Source organism: Lagopus muta, chromosome 16 (genome assembly GCF_023343835.1).
Source record: "Lagopus muta isolate bLagMut1 chromosome 16, bLagMut1 primary, whole genome shotgun sequence".
Taxonomy (NCBI): Eukaryota; Metazoa; Chordata; class Aves; order Galliformes; family Phasianidae; genus Lagopus; species Lagopus muta.
In genome coordinates, this window is record NC_064448.1 from 3,914,925 (window position 1) to 3,941,049 (window position 26,125).

Consider the following 26,125-nt stretch of genomic DNA (forward strand, 5'->3'; position numbering starts at 1 on the left):
CACTCAGCCTCGCGGCGTTGCACGCATGCGCGCTGCCCCCTCCCGTTCTCCCGCCCCCCCCGGCTCGGCCCAGGAGCGCGGTGGCCGTTTGGTGGTGATGCGGCAGGAGACCAGGGACTGCTGAGCGGGCCGAGACCCGGCGGGGCTCCCGGCCACCCCGTGCGTCGTTGCCGGTTGGGCCCGCGGAGCGGGATCTGTAAGGGCCCGGACCCTCCACCGACCGCTGAGGTGAGGGGCGGAGCGGGGCAGGCCGTGAGCGACGCGCGGTTCCGCCAATGAGAGAGGCCGCTCGTCGGCCCCGCCCTCGCAGAGCTCTCGCAGCGAATGATTGGCTGACGGCGAGGGGCGGGCCGCGTGGGCGCGTGCCCTGTGGCGGCCCTCGTGCGCGGGCCCCGTGCGGGCGGCCCCGCCCCTCTGTGCGTCTGTACGGCGGCCGCGAGGGGCCGAGGCGGCGCTGGGGGTCGGGCCGCCCCTCCCGCAGCCCTCCTGGGGTCGACGCCTTTCCTCGTGGGTACCGGAGCCGCTTCCCTGAGAAAGCCCGGCTGTGGACAGGCTGTGCGCCGAGGCCTCCCCTTAGGACGGGTGGGAGCCCTATGACCGCGGGGCTGCGGTACCCCAGGGTCTCCATTCCGACGAACCCCGCGGCTCTCAGCCCGGCCCCGTCTGGGCTGCGGCACCTTTTGTTCCCGTCTATCGGGGCCGAGCTGCGGGCCTGTAGCACTGCTGTCCCTGGGGATGTCACGGCTCAGAGCCCACAAACCAGCACAGCGGTGCTTTGTGCACTGCCCTGCAGCCCTTGCCCTACCTGTGACCCAGTCCTGCACTGATCTGACTCACTGACAGGCTTTGGCACGAAAAGAAGGTTACGGAGGAACACCATTGTACAGCACATAAATTATTGAGCACTTAACACACCGTCACTGTGAGCAGAGGAGCGGCCCTTGCTTTCTTCATAAATCATACGCTTCATTATCTGCCTTTTGGAGAAGAAAGCTTAAATCTCGGTTCTGCTAGAAGCTCTCTGCAACCGTGGGACCTCCCAAACTGCTGGGGCTGGCAGGGCTGGGGGTACCGTGGGAGCACGGAGCCTTGGCACTGAGCAGCAGGCAGGCAGGGAGGGCAGGAGGGGTGGAGTGGGGTGGGAGCACCGTGGGAGGGCCGGGGAGTTGCCTTCTCTCAGCGTCAAATTACTTTAATCCAACTCTCTCCGCCAGAAGCCGGAGCGAGCTGAGATTTCCCAGCCCAGAGCTTTCTCTCCGCAGTTTTTCACGGGTGGGCGGGAACAGAACAGTGACTGTGCTTTCTGCAGCCCTGCCTGCCCACTGCTATGGGTCTTAGGGAGGAGCAGCCCCTCCAAGCTTTCCTCACAGACCCCAGGGTGGGCTGAGGGGGGGATGCAGGCTGGCAAGGAATGCATTGCATGGAGGGTGCTGGGGTGCATGTAGGGACAGAGATGCCTTGTGGGGAGGAGGGGCAGCAGAGTCTGTGCAGAGGAAACAGAGCAACTGAGCGTAGAGACCTCAGGCGGTTTAAATAACGTTACAAACACCCTTTATTTTCACAGCAGCGGTGGTTTCACCTGTGCGTAATTGCTGGAAGTCTTTAGAAGACTTTTCCTGGGGTTGTTTCTGTTCCTACCTTATTCCTATGTATGCTTCTCACGGTACTTTCTACCCTGGTACCTCAGTGCTGAGCCCCGTGCATCCTTTCTCCCACTGCAGCCACGTGGACAAACCTCCAAAGGACACCCCCGCACCTCTTACCTGCTGCTTTTAAAGGACACTTGGAGCCTTTCTCCCTCCCATTTCCCCTCGCTGGGGGCCGTTTCGAGGGGCACGGGGCCGGGGCGAGCCCCCGGGGATGGGAACGGGAAGCGGTGCGCTGCAGCCCCGGCTCGGACACCGGCGGTCCCGTTGGGCAATGCCGGCGGGGGGCGCGGCCGGGCCCTTTAACGGGAGGGGCCGGGTGGGGGCGGTGCTGCCTCCGCCTCCGCGGCTCTCCGGGACTGACGGAGCGGAGCGGGGCCGGGCCGCCCGCAGCACCCGCAGCTCTCAGCCTCCGCCCGGTGAGCCCCGGCTCTGCCTGCGCCCGGTGAGCCCCGGGGCTGCGGGAGGGCTGGGATTGACCCCATGGCGGGGGGGGGAGTGGGTCACTGTTCTGTGTGCGGCGTCGGTTCCCAGCGAAGCTGGATGATGAGCTCAGTGTAACGTTAAGCTATTGATGTGCACGGCGCAGCAAGCTGTCGTATTAACCGTTTCCTTGCCTCTCTTTTCCTCTCTGTCTGTCTGTGCAAAGGTCGGATGTGTTCACCGGTCGCGAGGGAGCGCGGAGCCAGGAGCTGCTGAGTGTGCTCATCTGCTCGTGCACTGGACCATGGACTCATTGAGGGCGTCTCAGGTGTGAAAATGTCCAGCAGTAACCGGGAGTTAGTGATTGACTTTGTTTCCTACAAGCTCTCGCAGAAGGGGCACTGCTGGAGCGAGCTGGAGGAAGAGGATGAGAACAGGACTGACACTGCAGCAGAGGCAGAGATGGACAGCGTCCTCAATGGAAGCCCATCCTGGCACCCGCCTGCCGGCCACGTAGTGAATGGAGCCACCGTGCACAGGAGCAGCCTGGAAGTTCATGAAATTGTTCGAGCATCTGACGTGAGGCAGGCGCTGAGAGATGCAGGGGATGAGTTTGAGCTGAGGTACCGGAGGGCTTTCAGCGACCTCACCTCCCAGCTCCACATCACCCCTGGCACAGCGTACCAGAGCTTCGAGCAGGTAGTGAATGAACTCTTCCATGATGGTGTGAACTGGGGGCGCATCGTGGCTTTCTTCTCCTTCGGAGGGGCTTTGTGCGTGGAGAGCGTGGACAAGGAGATGCGGGTACTGGTGGGACGCATTGTGTCTTGGATGACCACGTACTTGACCGACCATCTAGATCCCTGGATCCAGGAGAATGGCGGCTGGGTAAGAACTGCTCTCCCATAGGGATGACTCCCTGCATCCTAGCTCAAGGCCAGCAGCGGTGCTGGCCAGATCAAGCTGCCTGCAGTGATTGTGCCTGTGCTCGGTCTAGACCTTGCAGGGAGGGCAGTAAATTGGTACGTGGCCCTTCCCTCTGCGTTCTTAATGCTCTGCTGCAAGAGGGTCAGTCCACTGATGGTGGAAACAAAGAGTTAACGTTCTGATTTGTCCTCCTGCATCCCTTTTTCTCCTCCTTCTCCCTGGCTGTTACATAAGAGACCCATTTTCCAAGAGCCTGTGGAAATGTAATGTCATCCAAGCTTGTTCTTCAAATGGGAGCCCTTGCTCTTGGGCATGTTCCTCGTGTCATTTAACAGCAGGGAGTGGAGCTTCCTCCTCTATGTGCTCAGCAGTGTTCCAGCCCGGCCCTGTGATCTGGTGGGGTAACAGCTACTTCTTCATTCTGGAGATGGGACGATGTCTGCCGCTGCCATCGCAGTGGAGTGAATCCTGCAGCAGCTCTCTGTGGGTGGGCAGCTGGGAGCAGCCCCTCACAGCACGGTACGGAGCAGCTCTGTGCCAGGGAGCTGCTGTGTCTTCAGCTGCTCCTTGCTTGGCTTGGAGCTGTATTCCCAGCCGCCCTGAGCAGCACACTGAGTGCTTTCAGTGGTTAGGTATTAACATGAATAAGCATTTCTTCAGGAAGCATTCTTGAAATGCTTGGTCTGTCTGTGCGGGACGGCATGGGATTGCCAGCAGGAGGTATATAGCCTGCAGATGTTTGAGTTTTCTCTTTGCTTCTACTTCTGCATCTTAGTGATTCCCTGCTGATGTAACCTTTACTGGTGCCCACTGGAAGGAGTTTGTGCTATCAATCGTTAGCATCTAAACAGTGGGGTACTGCCTCCTTTGCATGCGTGCTGTGGCCTTTTAGCCTTATTCATCCCCAGCTCCCAGCAGCCGGCCGCAGGGCAGGATCCTCAAGGCCAGCTCTACACCCTCCTGGCAGCTGGGACACACAGGGGCCCTTCAGCAGCACCAGGACCATGGGGAGTAGGTGCACCCAGGGAGGGAGCGGTGCACCCAGCGTGCAGGAATCCCTGGAATGTGGCCGCCCTGGGGCACTGCCTGGGTGGGGCTGCTCTGAAGCTTGGTTTCGATTAATAACCTGGGATCTGCTGGCTATTTTGGCTGGCTTTGTCTAGCCCATTAGCTCTCTCATCGCGCAGATAACGCTGGCCAAATGCTGAGTTCCTTCCCCCCCCCCCCCCCTGCCTTTGGCTTTTAAAGCCACAGATTAGTCTTGGAATTGAGTGATCAAATTGAGGTTTCCAAGCTAGTGTGGCTGTTGCTGTTAGTGACGGATTGGGTTGTATCCTGGAGACCTAGGCGATAATGCAATCTGATTTTTTGTAAATGAACTCTCTGGGGGATTTAGATTAAATCACTGGTGGAAAATCACTGGTCTCTGCTTGTAGGGAATGAAATACCTCCTCCCTCTCTTCCCCACCCCCAATCAACTATCACAGTTAAGACTCTTCAATTTTTTTGTGTGTCTGTCTCTAAATTCATTGTTTGTAGCAAATATTTGTTCAAATAGATTGCAGAAGGGCCAGGACTGCCCTATCTGACCCACCCACCCACTCTGCCTTTGAAGATCTCTGTTAGCCTGCTCCTCTCCCAGAGGAGCAGCCTTGCTCTCTCTCCTCCCAACCTTGACTGGGGTTCCCGACCTTGCTGCTGTGTGTGAAACAGAGCTGGGTGCTGCATGGGGGCCGTAGCAAGGGAATCCAACCCAGCAGCCTCCAAAAAGCAGGCTTATAAGCTCCCCTCAAGTACTGAAAAGCCACATTGAGATCTCCCCGGAGCCTTCTCCAGGCTGAGCACCCCCAGCTCCCTCAGCCTTTCTTCATCAGATGCTGTGTAGGCTGCTGAGTGCCTGCGATATGCTGCATCCATGGGATGCTCCCTAGGCCTTAATGTGACTCCTGCTACAGGGAGCAAACTGCCTGGGGCAGAGCAGCCCCTCTCCTGCTGCCCTGTTTGGTGCAGGACTGCTCCCAGCTTTCCCAGGGGGTGCAGTGGGTGAGTCCCAAGGTGGGGGATCAGCTGAACAAAGGAGAGCAGAGGATGGTGGAGGGAGTGACGGTTTGCCTTCAGAGAGGAGTGCTCAGGCTGCCGAGTGCTGGACTATAACAGCTTTCCAGATAAACCATTTTTTGAAGGGGAAGTAACGATAAATCTTGCTGTGTAATATCAACGTGGGTATATTTTGTCATGTTTACTGGCCCTGCCTTGGCTTCTCCATCACTCCACAATCTGCTACTAGGAAAACAAACACACAAGCAGAACTTCAGGGGATTTTGATAGCCAGCCCTGGGCTGAAGAGAGCTGCTGCCTCTGTGACTCATCAAAACCAACCAGCGTGTGTTCTGGAAGTAGATGCTTTGAGCAGGACTGAATCCCCCTGGCTGTGAACTTTAAACAGTGAGGCCAGTGGTGATCTGCAGCATCAATGGGGTGTGGAGAAGTCTGGTGAGAGGTCAGACATGAGAGGAGGAAACGCAAGGTGAATGAAAAAGTGCCTGACATGCAGAGGTGCATTGGCCATGCCTGATGTGTTAAGAGGGAGGGAGCTGAGCAGTGACAGTGTTGGGTGACTGTGTTTCCTTTGAAGTTAAATGTGCAGACTAGGGCCTGCAGCCAGTGCCGTGGAGGGCATGGGGGTAGCTCTGTGCACAGAGACAAGAACAGGATATGTGGTGGAGGCCAGGGCTGAAAGTGTGCAGGGTCTCTGTTATCAGTCTGTAACTTCTGAATCCTGACAGTCCAGGCTGGTCTGGAGTGGACAATTCCCTGTGTGTCCCATACTATCAGTGCTCTGTGGCCATCAGGGCTCCATGTGCTGAGGCAGACACGTTGTACTGCTCTGCAATGGACTGGAAGCTTGTGGTTCTCTTTGGGGAAAACCCTTAGAAGATGTCAGTGTAGCGAACTCATTTTCTATTTTCTCAGGTTTTTTTTCTTGAATGGTAGGAAATGACTCAGAGTGCGTCATATGACAGATTGCAGCTGGGATTTCATCCTGTGCTCTTGCTCCAACCTTCTCAATGATCTCAGGTTAAGAGCTAGACTCCCATTCAGCTCTTCAGAAATGCTTTTTGGCCTTGTGCTGCTTGTCTGGATAAACTGCACACGTTTTCCCCCTGTACCAGTGATGCTGGCTGCCCCTTTCTGCTGCTGCTGTACCCTGAGATATGCAGGGGAGCAGCATGAGGTGTGCAATGCATGTATAGAGTGGCCCAGCTGCACACTGTGCCCTGTGGGGAATGCAGCCACCCCTGGGAGAGCACTGCTTTCCAAAGCTCTGCTGTTTTGATGAATGAATGACTCTGGTAGTACACAAGGTTTTGGGACACCCAAGCACTGTTGATCTTGTCTGATCTCTCAGCTCAGCTTTATGTGTTGGCAGAGTTTGCTGTGGGATGTGACCAGGCAATAAGCGAGGATACTCTCTGCTTTGCCTTCAGTGATTGTTCTATGCTCTGGACCCCTTGCAGCTGAGATGATGATCCCACTGTCACCTGCTTGGGGTGAAGAAGCGCTGTCCCCAGCCGAATCCCTGCTATCCCTCACCAGTACCAGGTGCTGCTGAGGCAGGATGGCAGAGCACTCCAAGTGGCAAGAGCTGGAGCTCTGGGCTCTGCAGCACTGGCAGCTCCTCCAGCTGGCTGGGAACCGGGAGTCTTTTCTGCAGTGCTCTCCAGGAAATGCCATTGGAATGACTTCCACTGCCGCTTCCTGCCCGGCCACAGCAGCATTCCTGCCGCTAGACCGTGAAAGATGCAAAAACGTGCTTCCAGAGCTCTGCTTTTCACCCCTTTTGCTCTCCTTCTCTGGGGCCCCGGCCTGTTTTCCTTCTGCCCCTGGGCGTGTGGTGCAGTTTGATTACGTTCCTTAGATCTGTGATTACAGCAGGCGCCTGCAAGGCAGAGCTGCCATCTCTGGGGCTGGCGCTGGCTGTGACTCAGGGCAGCCGCTTAACCCCGAGCGCTGCAGCACAAGGGGATAGCATTTCCTCCCCTCCCAGGGGAGCCTGTGGGAACTCACACTCGTAAAGCCCTCTGAGATGCTTTAATCCAAAGAGCCGTGGCTTTTAAAAAGCACCTGTGAAATTATTAACAAACTGTTCCTTACTGCTCTGTGTTCACAGCTGCTCTGGATAATGCTGGTCATCTTGATCATCCCGCCCTTGTGTAGAAGGGAGCCGGGTCCTTCCCTCAGCACAGCCCATGGTAGCTGCTGTGGGGCACCACATCCCAGCCAGGAGGGCTGGGAAGGAGCAGCGTGCTCTGCAGCATTCTGAATGTGTCCGGAGTGCTCAGCTGGGAGCAGCTTGGTGTTCCTGTGTGTGTTGTCCACCTCCTGCAGCACTCATACAGCCCACACCAGGCATTAGCATGGTGCCATGCTCCAAGGCCTCTGCTCAAGCTTCTTTCATTTCTACCTACCTGCTGCAGGCTACAAGCATAGCCCCTTCCTGACAGCACAAAGAGTATTCATCCAGCAGCTATTTCCCCACTAAGAGTGAAGCCAGAGCATTCCCAGAGGGAAGGGGAGGGCTGGGTATCAGTTGTACAAGTGCAGCTGAGCCGCTGAACTGAGAGCCAAGGGGATTGATGGTGGTTTCTGACATGGCAATGCGAAAAGGGGTGGGAGAGGCTGCCCTTCCCCTCTGGTGATCCCAGAAGGGGCTGTCTTGGAGGTGCTGCCTTTCTTCCTGGATGATTCAGGGTGAAAGTACATTCAATTCAGGGTGGCTGCTGGCTCGGAGTGGCAGGAAAGCAGCCACGTTCCTGCCCTTCTGAGAGGGATGTTGCCCTCAACCACTATTGTTCCGACTGAGTAAAGATGAAGGGTGATAAGAGGCATGAAAGGGAAGCAGTGTTCCTCTGTGCCAGGGCACTCCTTGGCTGGCTGCTCTGCCCTTGGACAGGGAAGGCCGGTCCCTCCTCCCTGTCTCCACCTGGGAGGGCGTGCAGAGAAGTGATCACTGCTGTGAGATCTCTGAAGTTGTGTGTCAGGATGTCCTGGGGACACCCAGGGTTTCATTAGAGGACCCTGAGAGCTTCCCCTGCATGGCCTTGGCTGGTGGCTGTGCGTGGGGGCTCGGCTGGGGCTTGGGGGTTGTCGGCAGCCTCCAGGTGGGACACAGCATGCACTGCAGCACAGGGAGGTCGTGGGGGCCGGCGGGGGCCAAGCCGTTAGCAGATGGCCCCAGCTGGGGTTACCGGGGAGCAGGTGTGGGTTTCGGGAGGCAGTGTTTGAAGAGAGATGTCAGTTGTGAACCCGGGGGGGGGCTGAGCCGCAGCTTGCACACCAGGGAGCTGTGACCTACTTGTGCTGTCAACACGTTCCTTTTAGGGTTGTTTTGGGTTGTTTTTGTTGTTTGTGTTTTTTTTTTCCTTATTTTTAGGTATTTTGCTTATTTTATCTTCACGTTTAATTTAGTTAGAGAAAATTAAAAATAAAATAAAAAATCCAAGGGCTGAGCAGTGCTGGGAAAGACTGCCTCCAGGAGGGAACGCCTGCTGCAGCTCCGTGCAGCCAGCATCCCTCCTCCGCCCCTGCCTTCCCTCGGACACGTGCGCACGTGTACCAGCCCAGTGCTGTCTCTCAGGATCTCTTTAATGGGAAACCCAGTGCACTCAGCACGGCTGTGTGCCTCCGGGGTAGCGAGGGAGGGAGGAGCGGCCGCGATTCAGAGCATTAACCAGAGCGGTTCCTGCGGGACTGCGGGAGCGCTGCGCTGTCCTGCTCTGCCCCCTCTGCCAATGGAAGCTGGGGGAGCACGGTGTGGGATCTGCTACCGGCTCGGCAGCAGTGGTTGCTCTGGCTCTGTCTTGATAGCCGTTAAGTGTACGAGGAAGGGCAGTGAGATGTGTTCAAGCAAGGGGAACGTTCAGGGGTCTGTGATTCCCCTGGGGAGAGCTGCTTGAATTTATTGCGTTATCCTCCTTCCTGCTCAAGCTTGCATTTCAGCTGTGTCTGCAGACATAGCTCTTGATTTAAGTAGATCCAATTAGCAGCTGGCTGCTGGCATTGGCTCAGGGCCGTCACCCTTGGGGTCAGGAGCCCAGGGCATACAGGCCAGGCTCACCTATGGGCACAGGGCTGCCTGAGCTGGGCTGGGAGTAGGGCTGCCCCGCTGGCTTCATGCTGCTGGAGCTGCTGCCAGCCTGGGGCTCTCACAGCTACCATCAAACACTCCAAAATGCAGCTGCTTGGCAGCATGCAGGGCTCAGAGCAGGAGCTTGCACCAGAAGAGAGGCAAGAGCTGCTGAGTGGTCCTGCAGGGCCACCCAGTGACACAGTGCATGCTGCCTGTACCCGGTCCTGTCCTGCAGCTGGACTGCGTGCCTGAGCAGAGGTGGCTGCTGGAGCTGCTGTCAGTGCGGTGGTTGCTGCTCCAAGGAGAACAGAGCTTTCCTCCCTGCTGCAGGATGAAGGGCTCTTTGGAAAGCCAAGAGAAGAGGCTATCGTGTAGCTGGCTGTGTCTGTGAGCAGCTAATGCCGTGCTCCAGCAGAGCAGGGCAGCTGTTGGTCCCATCTGCACGTTGCTGTGCTTTTATTATGACTTAGGCTGCAGAAGGTCGGGGACCTCACGAGCGTTGTGCAAGAGGAATGGTGGGTGGCAGGACGTGGCACTGCTGTGCACAAAGCTCGTGGCCTGGGCTGGGATGTGCAGGCAGGGTGTGTGTGTGGCCCCAGGCAGTTCTGGGTGACATAAGGCTTATGTGCTGAGAAAATGAGGGGTTGCTACCTGTGAATGGACGACCGCAGTGGTGCTGTAAGTGCTTCCATCCTGGAACACTGTGGCTCAGGAGCGTATTACACTTGTCAGAGAGCTAATGTCTTTTATTAGAGCAACTGACCTCATTTAGAAGCTTCCAGTGCACCAGCCAGTGATTATTTCATGCAACAGCACATATGGAGGAGCCCAGAGCAAAACATAAAGTCCTCTTCTCCTGCTGCACTGTTCTCATACGTTTGCTGTATCAGCTCTGTCCTCTGCTTCTTCCTCTCGAGTCGGTGAGGATTTTGCTATAAGTGGCTCCACAGGCAGAATTATTTGAGATTTCATGTGGACTAACAGGAAGCGAAAACAGAATGAGCACATCTTCCTCCTCTTCCTGCCCCTCCACCCTTTCCCCTTTTTCATTCAAGTGCCATGTAAAGAATGCTGCAGCCTTGTGAGGCGCTCGGGATGCGGAGGGAAGCAGGGTGTGCTGCTGGGATGCTGGGGATGGGTGACTCCAGGTAGGACAGCCGGGGAGCAGGCACTGTGAGGAGTGCAGCCAGCACCACTCAGCAGGGCCTCTGGCTGGGGGTAGGGCTTGTGGCGAGGTCAGTTGCTGGGGAGAGCTGTGAGGATCACACCACAGCCCAGGGTGAGGGGAGCGTGGCTCTGCACCTGGGCACACGTGAGCACAAAGCATCGTTGGCACAGGGTGCCGTTGGGGAGAAGCAGCGATAAGGTGAAAACAGAGCTTTGTTCCCTGGGCGCTGCTGGAGCACGGAGGTGCTCTCCTTGTGTGCCAGGCTCGATCCAAGGAATCGCCGTGGAATTAAAGCAGGAGCATCCCCTGCCCCCGGAGCGTGCCCCTCGCACAAAAGGCGGGCAGGCTGCTGTGCCTGCCGGGGTTCAGACACCATCTGTCTGCTGGGGAGAAGCATCAGAGAGAGACCGTCTTTCCTTGGACTATTCGGCCTAATGCTCTTCGGAAAACAATCCCATTCCCAGCAGGTGCTAATCTCTTGAGTGGATCCGGCTCAGCCCACGTGCTCTTGGCTGTGCCTTTGTGCCTGGGCTGGTGGCTCCCCGTGCCCTGAGCCTGCTGCTGGCCTGGGCTCCCGCACCCCTGGGAGCCCTCAGCCCGGTGAGTTCTGGGAGAAGCTCTGATGAAAGATGGATGCAAGTAGATTAGTCACTCGCACCGTCTCCTGCTTTAATACACATTAATGTTTCAGCAGATTTCTGAAACGGGAGAGCACAATTCCCTCCCCTGCATCTCTTGCTGCGTGCAGCAGTCTCTGGGGCAGGGAAAGGGGTTACAGCTGTCTTCCGAGCCCCTTTCATGTATTTGGAAAACGCTAAAATTGTGCTGAATGGTGTGGGGTTATTGCAGGTTCCCTGGAGCTGGTGATGAAACCAGTTTGACAGGAGGCTGCCGCGGCGAGGATTAGGGCTGGAATGTGCTGCTGAGGGTTTGTTTCTGCTTAGGGAAGAGCTGGCTCCAACCCCGGCGTGAGCTGAAGCCCTGCAGGTTCGGCGGGGCAGGGCTCGGTGCGGGGCTCAGCTCGTCGCCCTGCGGAGCTGCGGGTCCATCCTCACGCACAGCCCCGCAGCTCTGCGCCCCGAGCGGGCGGGCGGCATTCCCGGCCATTGTCATGGAAATCGGCAGCTGCTTCCCTGGAGGTCGGCATTTGCATAACACAGCCTCGTCCCTGGGGCGTGCAGCTGCGCTGTGTCCGTCCCCACGGCCCTTCCCCAACCCGCGTCCCATCCCCAGCCCGAAGCTGAAGGGCTGGAGAAGCTCAGAGCGGCGCCTGGATGGCAGATCTTGGCACGATGCGCTCCGGTCGGGGGCTCAGGCTGTGCTCCGTGGGGTGACACCGCTGCCCTCCTTTGCGGCCTGGGCTGAAGATGGGGTGGGACGGGGGCATCCCTGCTTGCTGTGAGCCTGGGGTTGAACCTTCTTGGATAGTGGGGCATTGGGGACCTCCAGATGGCTCTGGCACATTCAGGGACCTGCTGCACCCGCCGTACGGGGACCCGCTGAGCTGTGTTTACAGGATCCCACTGGCAGCCTTTGGGAATACTCATGTTTTCCATTTTTCTGAACGACCTCAGCAGCCTTCCCCCCCCCCCCCCCCGTGCTTCACCTACAGGTTTGCACATGCCAGTCCCATGCGGTGAGCTGGCAGCCCACAGGGGCTCTGGGAACAGGTTGCTGCCGACGCGAGGCTTTGTTCTGCTCTGCACTGAGCTGCTGCCTTTCTTTCTGCACGCCTGTCTCCTTTCTGAGCACAAAACTGTTCCCAGCATCTCATTAACGAATGTCTGTTTGCCCAGATGACTCCGCTCCTGGCCGTAACCTCTTAGCAGTGACACAGCTGTACTTACAGCTAAGGTACAACAGAAACAGAGCGCCTTGTTTTCAAGTGAAACATTGCCTCGTGATGAGGATGTGTGGATCGGGAGTCAGATGCTGTGGGTCACGCTGCTGGCTCATGCACAACCCCAAGCAGAGCACTTAACCTCGCTGCACCGCTTTCAATCTGTCTGGGAGCGGTGTGGGCTCATCCCGCAGGAGGTTTCAGAGAGAGCCAGCTCATTTTTCATCAAGCACAATAAGGTTCTGGGCTGGGAAAGCCTTTTGTGTGGGGCAGCCTCAATAGGTGCGTGCTTGTGGGATGGAGCGCAGGTGGGGGCTGTGACGTGCAGCTGGTGCTAGCAGCCAGGCTCTGCTCTGCTCCGTGCACACAAAGCACAGCCCTGGTGGCAGTGGGACCCCGTCGGTGTTCAGGGCATGGGGAAGCCTTCTGCCTGCTGCCAGGGTCCCCGTGTCAAAGCTGCACCACGTGGCCCTGGCTCACTATGAGCAGGATCCTGGGCCTGGCTGCTTCTCAGCACCTCAGTGCCTGCCACAAAAGGAAGCCTGGGGTACCCGAGGTGCAGCTGCCCCTTCCCCTCCTTGCAGGGGAGCAGATGGGGATTAATTGCTGGCATCTGCTGCCTTCACCTCCCTTCACAGCTCAGTGTTACTGAATCCTCTTTCCCAAAGTGTTGCAGCTTATCTTGAAAGAGGAACCTGGTCTGTTTCGCTCGCCATGAATGGGATCCAGTGACTGTCGTCCCCGCTGTTCATCCTGTGCTGCTGAATGAAGGCAGCTGGCCTGGCGTGTGGAGCAGCAGGAGTCTGAAACTCGGGCTCTTCCCCATTTTCAGGCCTGTCCTGAGTGCTGTCTCAGCTCAAGCTCGAATCTCCTTAACGTGCTGTCAGACCCAAGACAGAGAGCACTTGGAGTGGAACCCATTCATGTTTTCCATTTGCTGCAGCCTGCTGGTCTGTGTTTGAAGGGCTGCTGCACCCTTCTTGGGGGCAGCATTTTGAGGTGGGTGGGTGGCAGTTTGAGTCACTTCATGAGGTCCCGAGCCCTCTGGCTGCTGGCCCAGGAGAGGCTCTGCATGGGGCGGCACGGGGTGCATGCAGCAGGAAGCTGCAGCAAGAAAAAGGGCTGTCCTTCCTGAGAGCTTCAAAACTGAGGATTGCCTCAGCGAGGTAAAACCTCTGCTGTTTCCTCACTGCCTGGGCCAGAGCATCCCCTCTGTGTCACAGGGATGTGACGGGGTTGGGGCAATGGAACGGCCTGTGCTGGGGCCGGAGATTGTGACACCGACGTGCTGTTGCTACCATAGTCCTCCTTCTGAGCAACTCAGGAATTCCAAATATTTCCTCTCAGATAAAGGTGACTGGGGGAGGCCAGGATTATCTGGACGTGTCTGGACAAGCCTCAAAGTCCAAACACGAGGCCAGAATGGTCAGAATTGATGCTCCATCGGAGCACTGGACTTCAGGAGGAGGTGTGTGGGGGGGTGGGAACCCAGCAAGATGCTTTTCCCTAACCTTCAACCCCCCCAGGCTGGGAGAGATGAGGCTTCTGTCTGTTTTTGCCACTGCCCTTGCTCCAGGATTGCTGTTCCCGGGGCACACATCTGGGATCACAGCTGTGCTCTGTGGCAGGACGGATCCCCAGGCCCCTTATCCATGCTGCAGTGACCCCAGGGGAAGGAAGGGGGTCCTGTCCCGTCCCCCCCCCCACCACACTCAGCTCCTATCCCGCTCTTCTCCTGTAGCACCCGATAGTTCACCATATGCATTTATCTCTTCTTCAGCAAGCACTTCCTTTTCTTAGAAACAGGCTCTCCAAAGCCTATGCTTCTTGGAATTGCCTTTCCCCAAGCTGCGAGGTACATACCAAAGAAAAGGGAGCCTCAAGGGATGGGATGCTGTCCTGTCCCCCCTCTGCCCTGGGGCCTTCTCCCTGTGACTCTTTTTTCTCACCCTTGTGGGAGGCTGTGGCTCAGAGGTGCTACCATCTGCGTGGCCCCTGGCACCTCTGTGGCCTCACTGGGTACACTGGGGACATCTCTTTCCATGCCCCAGGAGGACCCTGAGGAGCAGGGACAGAAGCACCTGGCGCTGGGCTCAGTGGGACCTGCCTTAAGGAATATCTGAGCAGTGAGACTTTTTTCTCTAGAGAAGATATCTTGATGTGCACAGCATCTTTCTTTTGACCCGAGTGCAGCTGCAGCATCGAGTGCTTTGTGTGCAGCTGGGACGTGACCCAGGGGATGGAGCTGGGGGCCACAGCACGGGGGTGCATTGGGGCTGCTCTGGTCAGTGCTGTGTCTGCTGTGCTGCTCCCTGTGCCCACTGGTTCCCATCAGTTCTTCTACTTGCCACATTCTGTCACCACTCCTCTGCTTGTCACCACCTATCAGCAGAAGGATTTCCTATGCTGTAATTAAAAATATCCCCTCCGTTGGTTTAGGCTCTCCTCCCATCCATCTCTATCTGTTTCCACAGCCTTCCTACTGAGACTGCTGAGCAGAGCTGGGAGCAGCTGCTCTGGGCAGCACCTACACGAACCAGTGGCTGTCAGCTGCTGGGTGGGAGGGCTGTGTGGCCAAACAGGGGAAGCAAGACAAGCTGCATGCATTGTAGTGCAGCACCTTGATGTGCAACAGCTTGCTGTGCAATGCAAACGTGTGGCAAGGTGAAAGACCAGGCAGGAATGCTGTCCCAGCCTTGGAACACTGTGGCGAGGCGTGACACCAGCACAGTGCCAGCCAGGCTTATCTCTGCTTTTCCAGAGCAGCTGCTTACTGGAACTGCATTCACTTATCAGGGAGCAGAGGCCTCGCTGGGAAGATGGCTCAAGGTACAGCACTGCCAGCCCCTGGCTGAGGCTGAGCTGCAGGAGGTCCCAAGGCCAGAGGTACACAGCCTGTAGCCCTGGGGCTCCTGCTCAGCTCTGATAAACCAGTGCAGTGAAGCTCCCTGCAGCCTGCCTTGCTGCTGCCACAGGGCCCTGCACTTATCCTTGGTCTTGCAGGGTGATATCCAGGTCCTTGGCATTCTGCTTCCTCTTGGTTTTGCAGGGTCAATGGTGCAGGGCAGCAGCACTTTGCTGCACGGTGACATCTGCCCAGTTCTGGCTGTGGCTGGGGATGCAGGGCTGGAGAGCCGGCTTGGCTGGGCCAGGCTGGAGCAGCTGCATTCCTGGGCTGGTGCTTGGCCACACTCCCACAGCCTGGGGGAAGGCAGGGCTTCTTGTCCAGCTTTACAGCAGCAACTTGCAGAACCCAAGTGCAAAATGCAGAGAGTGCTGCAAGGTGACCCAGAAAGGACAGGGGAGCAGAGGGATCGTGAGGCCCTGGACACAATGATGCTTGCATTGCGATCATGGGCTGCGGCCATGCTGCTGCTTCTCAGACTTCAGTGGCAGAGTGCAGCCTGACACTGGCTCCGTTTGTCTCCTGCAGTGATCATGCTTTGATGCTAATTTTAGAGCCTTGTGGTATTCTCCTTGAAAATCTTTCCTGGCATCGACTTCTCTCATGGCCAGTCCTGTGCTTCCCCCCCTGTCCTGTGTGCATAATTCAGAGCAAGGAAGCACACGGCGTCTGTCATCCGCTCGGTCCCCACCAGTGCTTTCCTGCCTGTGGGAGCCTGGCAGCCTTTCTGTCAGTAGGGCAATGAGGCCCTGGCACTGTTGCCCAGAAAGCTGCGGGTGCCCCATCATTGGAGGATGGGGCCCTGGGCAGCCTGAGCTGGGGGGTGGAGGGGGGCAACCAACCCATGGCAGGGGTTGGGGACTGGATGAGCTGTAAGGTTCCTTCCAACCAACCATTCTGTGACTCTGTTTCCCGGGATGCCTCGGCCTTTTCCAGCTTTGTGTAGGAGAGCCCAGAATCATCACAGCCTGCACTGTGGCTGAGGAGTGGGCAGCAGAGGCGAGGGAGCCCTGTGAGCTCTGAGATTGAGGGCAGGCTGTTCTCCAGGGCCCCAACCGCCCTGCTGCTCGCTGCTGGCACTGCAGCCCCATTCCTTCTCCCTGCTCACCGCTCTCTTCTGCCCACAGGAGCGCTTTGTGGACCTGTATGGGAATAACGCTGCTGCCGAGCTGAGGAAGGGCCAGGAGACCTTCAACAAATGGCTCCTGACCGGAGCGACCGTGGCCGGAGTGCTTCTGCTGGGATCCCTGCTGAGCCGCAAGTGACCCCGTGGTTGTGTCCCCTGGCACCAGGACGGCTGCGCCTTCACCGCCACATCCACCACCCAGCTCCCGAGCACCACCACCACCACGGGGCCCTCACCCCGCTCCACGGAGCTCCTTCCCTTGCGCCTCCAGCTCCTTTTATTGTAGCCCCTCTCATTTACTGTTCCGTTGTGTTTTAAAGGCGCTGAGAGTGATGCAGCACTTCAGCCAACAGCTCCCAGTGCTGGGCAGATCCCACCAGTAGTGGCTAGAAGGTGTCCCAGCCCTGCAGGATCCTTTAGATCACTTTGAAAAGAATAAACAGACTTATTTTTGCATGTGTGAGTGCGTGCGTGTGTGTAGATGTGTCACTAATATAAAGTTCCCCAGCCAGAGCAAGGATCTGGGCTCCAGCCTCCGGCAGGGTTCCTGCTACCAGCCCTGCCCTGCTGCAGCAGCCTGGCCACCACAGGGACAGGGCTGAGCTTTGCCATCCCTGTCAAATCTCTCGATTGTCCCCTGCTCGCCTGGCACTGCAGTGAGGCAGAGGGCACTGGGAGAAGGCTGATGGTGAGTAGCCCCAGACTTGCCTGGCAGCCCCAGAGCCTCTGTCCCCTGCACCTACACCAGGCACAGGGCTGTACCTCCTCCTCTTAACCCCCTCTTCCTCATCCCCCTCCCTCTGCTCAGAGTTGCTGTGTGGCACTGCATGCCCTCCTCTCTGCCCCATGTCTGTCCCTCCCCACACACCCCATGCCAGGACCCCGCTTTGCTGTTGCATTGGGGCCGGGATGGAGGCAGGGGAATTGAGGAGCACTTCCCCTTCCTGCAGACACACAGCCAGAGTTGGGGGGGGGTGGCACAAGGGGCTCACCTGTGGGACCACAGCATCCCAGCAAATGCAGGAGCACGGAATGGGTGTCAAACAGCCAGGGGATCAGGACCCCACGGGCAGCAGACAGCACAGGATGAGGCTCTTGTACATCCCCGGGACCACAGCAGGGGAATGGCTGGGGTAGGCGAGAGCCTATGGGACCAATGTAATGTAGAAGCCAACCCCAGAGGTGGGAGAAGGGCTGAGCAAGTGGCAGAAGCTGAGGGCTGGTGGCCACATTCTCCCAGCTGCTGCTGCTGGTCCCCAAAGCGCAGGCAGTGGGGTCCCTGTCCCGTGGTGTGGCTGTGACGGACGTGTGAAGTGATAGAGGTGACCACACCGCTTCCTCAGGAGCAACTCCTCATCCCTGGGAGACCACCAGGGCCCCCCGGCTGTCCCGGTGGGCTGGGCTGTGTACATAGCGCCCGCGCTCTGCTGTACATATCCGAGTAGTTTTTATTCATTTGTGAATACTCTAATGCTATTTTTGTTATCTGTACGTCTGTATTTATGTGTGGTGCCACGCTCTGCAGAGGGCTGGGGCCGGGCTCCGCTGCTGATGGAGCACTCGAGGGAGTGGGGTGTGAGTGGGGTGTTCTCCAAGCCCCGCTCCCCGGCCCTGCGGGGCGAACGCTGAACGCTTTGGTTTGCAGGTGGAGGTGAGCCCACAAATAAACTCTGTGATTGGAGCTGGTGCTGTGTTTTTTGAGTGTCACACTGCGGGGCTTCATGCAGGGCTGCCCTGTGGAGGGGCAGGGAGGGTGGGCAGAACAGGGAGGCAGAGGGTTCTGTCCCCATTGGGGTGGGGGTTACAGCTGTGCCCGGGGGTGCTGGGCAGGGTTGGAGCACACACAGAACCGGGGCACGGTGCTGCCTGCTCCCCATCCGGCACAAATCCATGCTCATCTCTTCTGCTTCTCCTCACTGGGATCGGGCTCCTGTGTCCGTCCTCGTGCTGTGCCCCCAACGCGAGGACAACAGAGCGTAGCTGGAGGCATCCTGGTAACCCCTGCTGGGCTGGGGGTTGCTGTTGAAGCCGTAAGAAGGGGAACGCAGGGCTCGGAGAGGCAGATTGCTGCGGGGCCCGGCCGCGGAGACCCCACCTCGTCCTTTATCCCCTCCCTTGGTTCTGCGGAGCCCCCGAGCGCGGCGCTGCGGATGGATGCTGTAAGCCCGGGGCTGAGCGCTCCCGGAGCCACGGGCACGGGCTCCCTCACGTGGGCGAACCGGGAGCTGCTTGACGGCATCGCGACACGAGAGGGCTGCGGGACCCCCCAACTCAGTGGGACCGGGGGGGGGCGCCGAAGGCACCGGGAGGCACGAAGGCCCATCCGCACGAGCGGGTGCCGCCGTCCCCTCGGAGCACCACGCGGTAATGCGGTGGTGACGGCTCCGTGCGGGGCTGGCAGCGGGACGAGGCACACACAGCCAGGCTGAGCCACACTGCCAGCTTTAATCCCAGCCGATGGGGTATAGGACCCACTGCTCAGCCGAGGCTGTGAGGGCATGAGATGCCAATGGGATGGGGAGAGGGATGGGGATGCAATACAGCGTGCAGTGCCAGCGTCTTCTCACGCAGATGTAGGTCTCAAGGCTTGTAGTGCAGGTCTGTGGCGATGAGCATGAAGCCCTGCGTGGAGAGACAGGTAAGAGAAGGGCATGGTGGCACAGGGACAGGGGTGAGGGGACAGGGGTGGCACCCACCTTGTGCAATGACAGGCGTGGGTGCAGCAGGGTGATGCCATGAGGGGTGGGCAGCGGGATGCCGGGACGGAGCCGCTCTGCAGGGATAGCAGAGCTGTGAGTGGAGTGGCACAGGGATGTTGGGGGTTCAGGAGGAAGGGGACACAGCACTTACTGTTGGCCCAGGGCACCCCAAACAGCCACAGCCCAAACTTCAGCATGTTCTCCAGCTTCTCCACCTGTAGGACATCCGTGAGCGCAGCCAGAACATCTCCCTCAGCCCCTGGCCCCATGCAGGGTGTTGTCCTCACCCCCCACCCTCTCCTCATCCACTTGTGGCCCCATCACCACCACTCACCTGCAGTGGGCCCACGTACGACATCACCTGCACCACGCTGAGGCTGAGAGGAGAGAGAGGAGTCAGCATCAAGTGCAGGGATAGGGCTGTCCCCTCCATAGGGCAGGAAGGGGCTGAGGGCTGGGATAGAGTTTGAGCAGCAGGGCAGTGGGCACAGGTGAGAATCAGGAGCAGGATGGAGTCGGAGCCGATGACACGGACCCAGGGATGGGAATAGCCAGAGGTGGAGTGTGGGGACAGCTCAAGAAGCCTGGACACAGCACAGGGCTGGGGACTCACCTCTTCAGCCCCACTGTGCCCCCCAGCCTGTTCCCAGCAATGGTTGGCTTCCCTGTCACATTGACATCCTGCAACAAGAGGAGAGGTCAGAGAGACCGGAGCAGCGCCAGCATCAATCCCGCATGGCCCCAGCATCACCTCGTGTCACCCAGCACGGCCCCAGCACACACAGCCCCCAGCCCCAGTGCTGTGGCAGCCTGGCACTCACAATGTTCAGCAGAAAAGCAGGGACTCGGGTGGCATTGGGCAGCACCACGAAGGCCTCAGCAGAGCCGAAGAGAGCCCCATGCAGGGCGTTGGGATGGCAGGAGAGCAGGGGCTGCCGGCGGGCCCAGAGGTGCAGCTCCATAGGGCGGCTGGGGAAGTGCTGCTGCAGCTGGCAGAGCAAGGGCAGGGCTGGCACCGAGCTGCCATGGCACTGCCAGCACCCAGCAGCGCCACAGCCAGGGAGTGACAACACACCCCATCCTGCCCACATCCCAGCTGCATCCCATCCTATGTCTCATCTTCCTGCAGCACAACACAGCTGTGTCCTGTCCCAGCTGCATCTCATCCTGAATCCCATCTCTCCCACATCCCACCCTATGCCTCAGCCTGCCTGCACTCCATCCCAAACGTCCCATCCCTCCCACATGCCTCCCCATGGCCTCATCTCCCCCACCCCACGCCCACCTGCGGGGCGAAGCTCCCCATGCTCTCTGTGTTCAGCTTCAGGGGGAAGCGCCGTGGGAGCTGAAAGGCAACAGAGGTTGGGGTGCTGTGGGGGCACAGGGGCACCACGGCCAGGACCCCAGGGGGCAGCAGCTCTGCCCTCACCCGTACCATCTCAGCAGTGATGTTCCTGCGCAGAGCTCCGGCTGTGAAATACACAAAGGCTGCAGTGTTGGCGACGAACTCGGTGACAGCCACCAGCAGCATGGGCTCCTGCAGCTCAGGCAGCTCCACAGGCTGTGCTGAGAAAGGGCTCTGCCACCGCCCGCGTACCCCAAAGAACTCTCCCTGCGAGGACAGACCCAGGGATGATGTTTGGATTGATGAATGTGAGGCCCAGCCCAGTTCCCTGTGCGATGGCTCTACCTTGAGGTCAACGTCCCCGTGCTGCTTTGTGATCGCTGGCTGTCCCAGCAACGAGAGGTCAATGGCAGCAAAGGGGTCGAGCTGAGCAGACACTGCAGGGTGGTGGGGACACACAGGGAATGAGCCAGACCCTCGTGTCCCACCAGCCCCCAGTCCCACTGCCCCCTCTCCCCACCCACCTCGCACGTTCTTCAGGCTGTCCTGCAGCCTGCCAATGCCCTTCTGGATCTCGACACAGAGCTGGAAGCAGAGCAGAGCGTCAGGGAGGCTCAGGGTAGGGGTCCCTGAGCTCCAGTCCAAGGCACAGGGGCAGCGCTGGAGTCACCAGCCGAGCTCACCTGCTTGTTGAGCTGCTGCCTCAGGGTTCTCTGGAGCAGCGGCACCAGGAGGTTGTACAGCCAGCTGTGGGGCACAGAGCAGGCGCTCAGCTCACCTCCCCAACCCACCCCCGAGCCACAGCAGGAGCAATGGAGTGACGGTCACCTCTGTCCCTGGTGGAACTCCAGACGCAGGTCGGTGCCGCGGGCATCACAGCCAGCAGCCCACATAGAAGGCTGGCCCTGCTCATCAGCACCCAGCCCCAGCAGCACAGCCACCGCCAGGTCCCTGATACGCAGCCGCAGTGAGCCGCTGTCCCGCCTGGGGATGGCACAGCTGAGCACGAGGACAGAGGTGGCCCTGTCCCTGTCCTCACATCCCGGCCCAGCGAGGACTCACCAAGCACCCAGCTGTGCTCGCCAGGTGGCACTGAGCTGGATCCGGGCACGCTGCACTGTCAGCTGCACACCCACATCCTCAGCAAAGTCCACGGTGGAGTCGTTTATCTGCAGCTCGTGGATGTGGATCCTGCACACAAGGGGTGGCTGGGGCTCAAAGCAGCGCCTCGGGGATGGGGAAAAGGGAGAGGGGTGGATGTGGAGATGGGGATGGGGAGGGACATGGAGATGCGGACAGGGATGGGGATGAGACGAGCACATGTGGGCAGCTCTTACTGAGGCACGGTGTAGTTGAGTCTCCCCAGGAATGGGGTCTGGTAGGAGCCCTGTAGGTTCACATTGTGCTCCTTCTGCAGCAGCGAGCGGAGCAGATCCAGCCCAAAGCTCCGGCCTGGGGCAAAGCAGGGAGCTCAGGGCTGGCACAGGGGCACCCAGAGTCCCTCCAACACCCATCCTCAGCATCTGCGTGTGGTTCCTAAAGGCCCCACCACCATCAGCACAGCCCAAGCAAGTGCAGACACCTACCATATTCCAGAGCACTCCGGGTCACCCGGCCCTTGATACCAGGGCTGGAGGTGGAGGTGGGCACGCAAGCAGCCATCAGGAGCAGGAGGCACAGCCACATCCCCAGGGTTGCACCGCTCAGCAGGTGGACACGGGTTGGGAGACTCCCACTGGCACCAGAACATCTGCAGGGCCTTGGAGCTGGAGCAGAGCACATGGCTGATGGCACCCAGCCGACGCGGAGCCCCCAGCATCCTCACCAGCTCAGGCCTTATATCGGGGCACATCGACTGACATCAGCTCCCGTGCGCACATCGGGGCCACCGCGGTGCTCCAGCCACCAAAAGCCCGGCCTTGCCCAACGCGTGAGTCAGAGGGGAAGCCAGTTCCCCTGCTGTTCCCCGTTTGCGCCTCTCCTGGGAGTGCAGGAAGGAGAGGGTCCCACACGCCGTCACTTCTGGCTGTGGGCTGCACAGGGATGGAGACACCACCACAGCCCTGCCCTCGTGTCCCAGAGAGAGGGGACAGCACATAGGGATGTGTGGGGACCCAGCAGGGCCTCCGCGCCCTGCCTAAGGACAACTGAGGAACAGGAAGATGGGACAACGTGGGCCTGGGGATGGGTTCAGCCTTTGTGTAACCGTTCCCACCTCGGGAGGGTTCTGGGTCATACAGGGTCAGGGAGCCCCAGGACATGGCTGACAGCCCCAGGCACAGGGTGACGGGAAGGCAGGGCCAGTCAGAGCGAGAGCAGAACTCTGTGGTCCTGCTGAAAGCCCCGGCGGGCGGTGAGGAGCTGAGCTCTGAACCCACTGCAGGCAGGGAACAGCCCACTCCCATCCAAGGAAATCCCCTGCGGGGATGGGGCAGGGGGCTGCATGGGGGGAATGCTGCTGGCCCAGAGACAACAAGTGGCCAGGAACGTGGACACACACCCACAGCCCGGCTGCAGTGCACACTTCTTGGGTCTGGGGTCCCACCCTGGCATTGTATGGGACACAGACCCCTGGCCAACCGCTGCTGAGCAAACCACAGCCCCATACAGTGCACCTTAAAAACTCTTGCCCTCTTCCTCTGGGCACCCATAGCTGCGTTTCCCCCTAGGCCAACCCAGCCAGCAGCACCATCCCAGCACCCCGGCTCGGTGCCATCCTGCCCCTCCGACCCCAGGTGCCCCATGCCCATCCTCACCGTGGCCAACAGGGGCAGCGGGTCCCATGGTGGGTCCACTTTCCTTGTGAGTGGCAGCGGGCAGCAGGGACCTGTGACGCCAATGTCCATCCCGGGGCGGACGGGCTGGTTGGACCGGAACATCACCCATGTCCCCGTGTCCCTAATCCCTTCCGGGATGAGTCAGGCACCCACCGCAGCACCCAGGACCTGTTGGGTGCCCGCAGGGGCCAGGCCCTCCCTGGGGCTTTCCCACAGATGCCGGCGTGGATGCATCCGGCACAGCGGCACGTGGCAGCACTCAGCCCAGCCCTGCTGGCCTCATCCCTGCCCTCTGTCTCTTCCCAGCGGTGCCCGCCCTGTGTCCCTGCCACAACATGTCCCTATGCCTCAAACCAGGAGGATGCCACGTGGCGATGGCACCGAGCAGGGTGGGAGCAGAGGATTGGGACAGTGGGAGCGGCGACACGCAGAGCTCTGCTCCCCATGATGATACACGGAGAGACCACGGCCAGACCCTCCATCAGGCAGTGCTGAATCCCCCCCCAGGGCAGCCGCCCCCCGGGTTCAGCCGTGCAGTGCGAGCGGACACCGGGAGAGGGAACCAGAGCTGCGGGAGCAGAGTGCTGGAAAGGGATCGGGGAGGTGCTGGGAGAGAGGCGGGACAACGGGTGAGTGCAATCCCAGGGACCCGCTTCCCACATGCTCCGCTGCTGGCATCAGGTGGGCTCGTTTGGGCCACATCCCAGTTCCCTGCATCCCTCGCTCTGCTGGGAGGGACTGGTTGTGCTGGAAAAGTGCGCACGCAGCTGTGAAGGCAGCACTGTGCAGCGGCACTACTGGCCACACACAGGGATGGGACTGCAGGAGCGATGTGGGTCCCATATTCCCACTATTCCCACCCCATCCCAACCAGAGTGGGACACACAGCCATCCCCTCATCAGGGGCACATCAGTGCACCGTGGGTATGAACACTTGGAGTCAGCCTGGGGGATGCAGCTGGAGCCCCCAGAGCCTGGGTTGTCCCCCAGCCCTGCAGGCTGTTCCAGGATACACCACACCCAGCGTGAGCACCCAAGCCTCTCCAGTGCCACCGTAGTTGCACAACCGTGTCCAATGCAATTTCCTTCACCAGGAACGTTGCTCATGCCCTGACCACGATCCCAGGGTGAGCAGCAGCTGCACGGGCAGCGCCACAGCATCCCAGGCACAACAGCTGCTGCTGCAGCTCCAGGCAGCACGTGGGGAATTGTCCCACGCAGTGTCCCCTGCCCAGCTGCTGGAGTGACTCACAGGTGACAGCATGTGAGTCATGGGAGAACCACGGGCATCCCTGGGGGGAAGCGGGGTGAGGGCAGGCCCAGGAGTTGCCCGACAATGGCCCAGCTGCAGCTCAGCCCTGCCCCGAGGTGTGGGACCCAGGTGGGCTGGGAGCCCTGAGCCCGGCACCCACCTGCAGGGGGCAGCTCCAGGCCTTGCTGCTGTTTCCCACGGCAGGAACAGAAGTGGGAGCCTCTTTCCCTCCAGCTCAAATCTTAGCCTCAAACCACGCCAGAACCCAGGGCAGATTAAGCAGCAGGACATGATGGTCTCAGGGCAAAGCCACCGGCTCCACAAGTACGGTGCTGGGACAGGGATGTGACATCTGCAGTCCCAGCAGCGCATCGCAGAATGCTCCAGCCAGCAGCCTGCACCCCAAACCCCCCACCAGGAAGCTGTGGCCGCCCCAGAGGGAAGCAAGGAGCCAGCCCAGAGCCTCCGGCACCGCGGGGTGCACAGGAAAACCCACGGCCAGCTCAGGATCTGGGAATCCAGGTGCTCCCTGCTCCATCCCAAGGTTCCCTTTCCCCAGCCCACCCCGGGACGCCCCAGCACCACCACCATAGCCCAGCCCCAGTGCTGCCACACCGCGTGCAAACAGCCCGCACCAGTGCAGAATGGCTCCTAGTGTTTTGATGCTCCGTGCCCAGACCCCCCCCCTCCCCACCACCACCACTCAGCAGCCCCATGCAGTGCGACCACGAGGAAGAAGCTTGCCTGGTAATCAGGGCTTGTTTAATAACAAAACTCCAGCTATTGTAGAACAATATTCTCCAGCATCATTGTAATATACAATACAGGGAATGCTCTCAGCAATCTGAGAAGGTTACGAGCCGCGGCCGTCGGCTCCGTAGGGGCGTCCATTCCGTGTGCTTCGGCACAACCCACAGCTGCCGGTCCGGTCCGTGCGCGGGGGGCCCCGTTCGGGTCCGTGGAGGTCTCTCTCAGCGGCACAGTATGCGGTCGGCAGCGGCCATGCACGGAGCCTGCGGAAGGGGAAGCGGGCGGTCAGTGTGAACGGGGCTGGAGCAACAGGACGGGGCACAACCGGAGGAGGACCGGGAGAAGCGCAGGGAGAATGGGAACGTGACCCGGGGGTCGGGAAGGATTCGGAAGGGCTGCACTCACCTCGGGAGGCTCAGCAGCAGCGGGGGGCCGAGGAGGGCCGGGCTGCAGCGCCAGCTGCAGGTCCCAGATGTAGTCGATCACATGCTGCAGGAGCTCCACTTTAGAGACCCTCCGGTGCCGCGGCAAGGTGGGCACCAGCGCCCGAAGACGCGAGTAACAGCCCTTCATGTCATACAGCAGCGCGGCGGCCGCCTGCTCAGCAGCTACAGCTCCCGGGCCCGGCCCACAGCGGGCGGCTTCTCCGGGCCGCATGGCTTTCAGTGCCCCACCGGGACCGGCGGGCAGCGGCGAAGGAACGGCAGCAGCGACCTTCATGTCGAGCGGCGGCGATGGGACCCTGCGGGCGGCCGTGGGAGCTCTGCGCTGCGCAGCGCCAATTATAGAGCGCCGCCGACGGGGGGGCGGAGCCTCGTGGCGAGCGACGACCAATAGCAGCGCAGAGGGGGCGGAGACAGCCGCGCCAGCCCCATTCATGCGCCCCGACGGGCAGCGCCTTAAAGGGTCCGCAGCCTGGAGAATGGAGTTGGGGGGTGCTCAGAAATGCGAAGGGGGTTCCAGCGGGTGCGGGTGGCTCTCGAGGTGCGGGATACAAGCAGGCACCGCCCGCCCTGCCCTGCCGTAATCCCATCGGCAGTGACCCCGTGGGCTCCCGGCGCTGTGTCTCCCTGCACCCTCCCGGGATCCTCGCATTCCCGGTTCCACTCAGCCCAGCGCACCCTCTGCACCCCAGGA

General features: G+C 59.8%; 3 protein-coding genes across 5 annotated transcripts; 1 reads left to right on the forward strand and 2 right to left on the reverse strand.

Moving 5' to 3' along the window:
- The first annotated feature begins 26 nt into the window (after positions 1-26).
- Positions 27-17,846, forward strand: BCL2L1 (BCL2 like 1). Of its 3 annotated transcripts, none has more exons than XM_048962842.1 (3): positions 27-228; positions 2,296-2,957; positions 16,167-17,846. In XM_048962842.1, the coding sequence occupies exons 2-3, from the start codon at positions 2,406-2,408 to the stop codon at positions 16,302-16,304; spliced, it is 690 nt and encodes a 229-aa protein (XP_048818799.1). In that variant the 5' UTR covers positions 27-228; positions 2,296-2,405; the 3' UTR covers positions 16,305-17,846. The 3 variants fall into 3 exon arrangements, with proteins under 3 accessions (XP_048818799.1, XP_048818798.1, XP_048818800.1); XM_048962841.1 differs by lacking the exon at positions 27-228 and adding an exon at positions 1,958-2,091; XM_048962843.1 differs by lacking the exon at positions 27-228 and adding an exon at positions 1,994-2,065.
- A 601-nt stretch (positions 17,847-18,447) lies between these two features.
- On the reverse strand, positions 18,448-23,304 carry LOC125701218 (bactericidal permeability-increasing protein-like). The gene is made up of 16 exons (XM_048962898.1): positions 22,966-23,304; positions 21,796-21,975; positions 21,547-21,661; positions 21,272-21,400; positions 21,038-21,193; positions 20,893-20,956; positions 20,734-20,794; positions 20,555-20,646; positions 20,300-20,476; positions 20,150-20,209; positions 19,686-19,853; positions 19,478-19,545; positions 19,199-19,241; positions 19,016-19,079; positions 18,862-18,938; positions 18,448-18,787 (listed from the first exon to the last, which is right to left on the reverse strand). Exons 1-16 carry the CDS (start codon positions 23,093-23,095, stop codon positions 18,746-18,748), a joined length of 1,626 nt encoding a protein of 541 aa, XP_048818855.1. The 5' UTR covers positions 23,096-23,304; the 3' UTR covers positions 18,448-18,745.
- Positions 23,305-24,984: 1,680 nt separating this feature from the next.
- ID1 (inhibitor of DNA binding 1, HLH protein) lies at positions 24,985-25,882 on the reverse strand. The gene is made up of 2 exons (XM_048962840.1): positions 25,394-25,882; positions 24,985-25,251 (listed from the first exon to the last, which is right to left on the reverse strand). Exons 1-2 carry the CDS (start codon positions 25,865-25,867, stop codon positions 25,210-25,212), a joined length of 516 nt encoding a protein of 171 aa, XP_048818797.1. The 5' UTR covers positions 25,868-25,882; the 3' UTR covers positions 24,985-25,209.
- Positions 25,883-26,125: the final 243 nt, after the last annotated feature.

What these genes read in the sequence shown, in the direction of transcription:
- BCL2L1 (XM_048962842.1), top strand. Translation starts at nt 2,406, where the DNA reads ATGTCCAGCAGTAACCGGGAGTTAGTGATTGACTTTGTTTCCTACAAG. An exon ending in TCCAGGAGAATGGCGGCTGG is followed by an intron (nt 2,958 to 16,166) that starts GTAAGAACTGCT and finishes TTCTGCCCACAG; the next exon opens with GAGCGCTTTGTGGACCTGTA.
- ID1 (XM_048962840.1), bottom strand. Translation starts at nt 25,867, where the DNA reads ATGAATGGGGCTGGCGCGGCTGTCTCCGCCCCCTCTGCGCTGCTATTG. An exon ending in CTGCTGCTGAGCCTCCCGAG is followed by an intron (nt 25,252 to 25,393) that starts GTGAGTGCAGCC and finishes CCCCTTCCGCAG; the next exon opens with GCTCCGTGCATGGCCGCTGC.
- LOC125701218 (XM_048962898.1), bottom strand. Translation starts at nt 23,095, where the DNA reads ATGGGTGATGTTCCGGTCCAACCAGCCCGTCCGCCCCGGGATGGACAT. An exon ending in CGCTGCCCCTGTTGGCCACG is followed by an intron (nt 21,976 to 22,965) that starts GTGAGGATGGGC and finishes GCTCTGCTCCAG; the next exon opens with CTCCAAGGCCCTGCAGATGT. An exon ending in ACGGGGACGTTGACCTCAAG is followed by an intron (nt 20,477 to 20,554) that starts GTAGAGCCATCG and finishes CTGTCCTCGCAG; the next exon opens with GGAGAGTTCTTTGGGGTACG.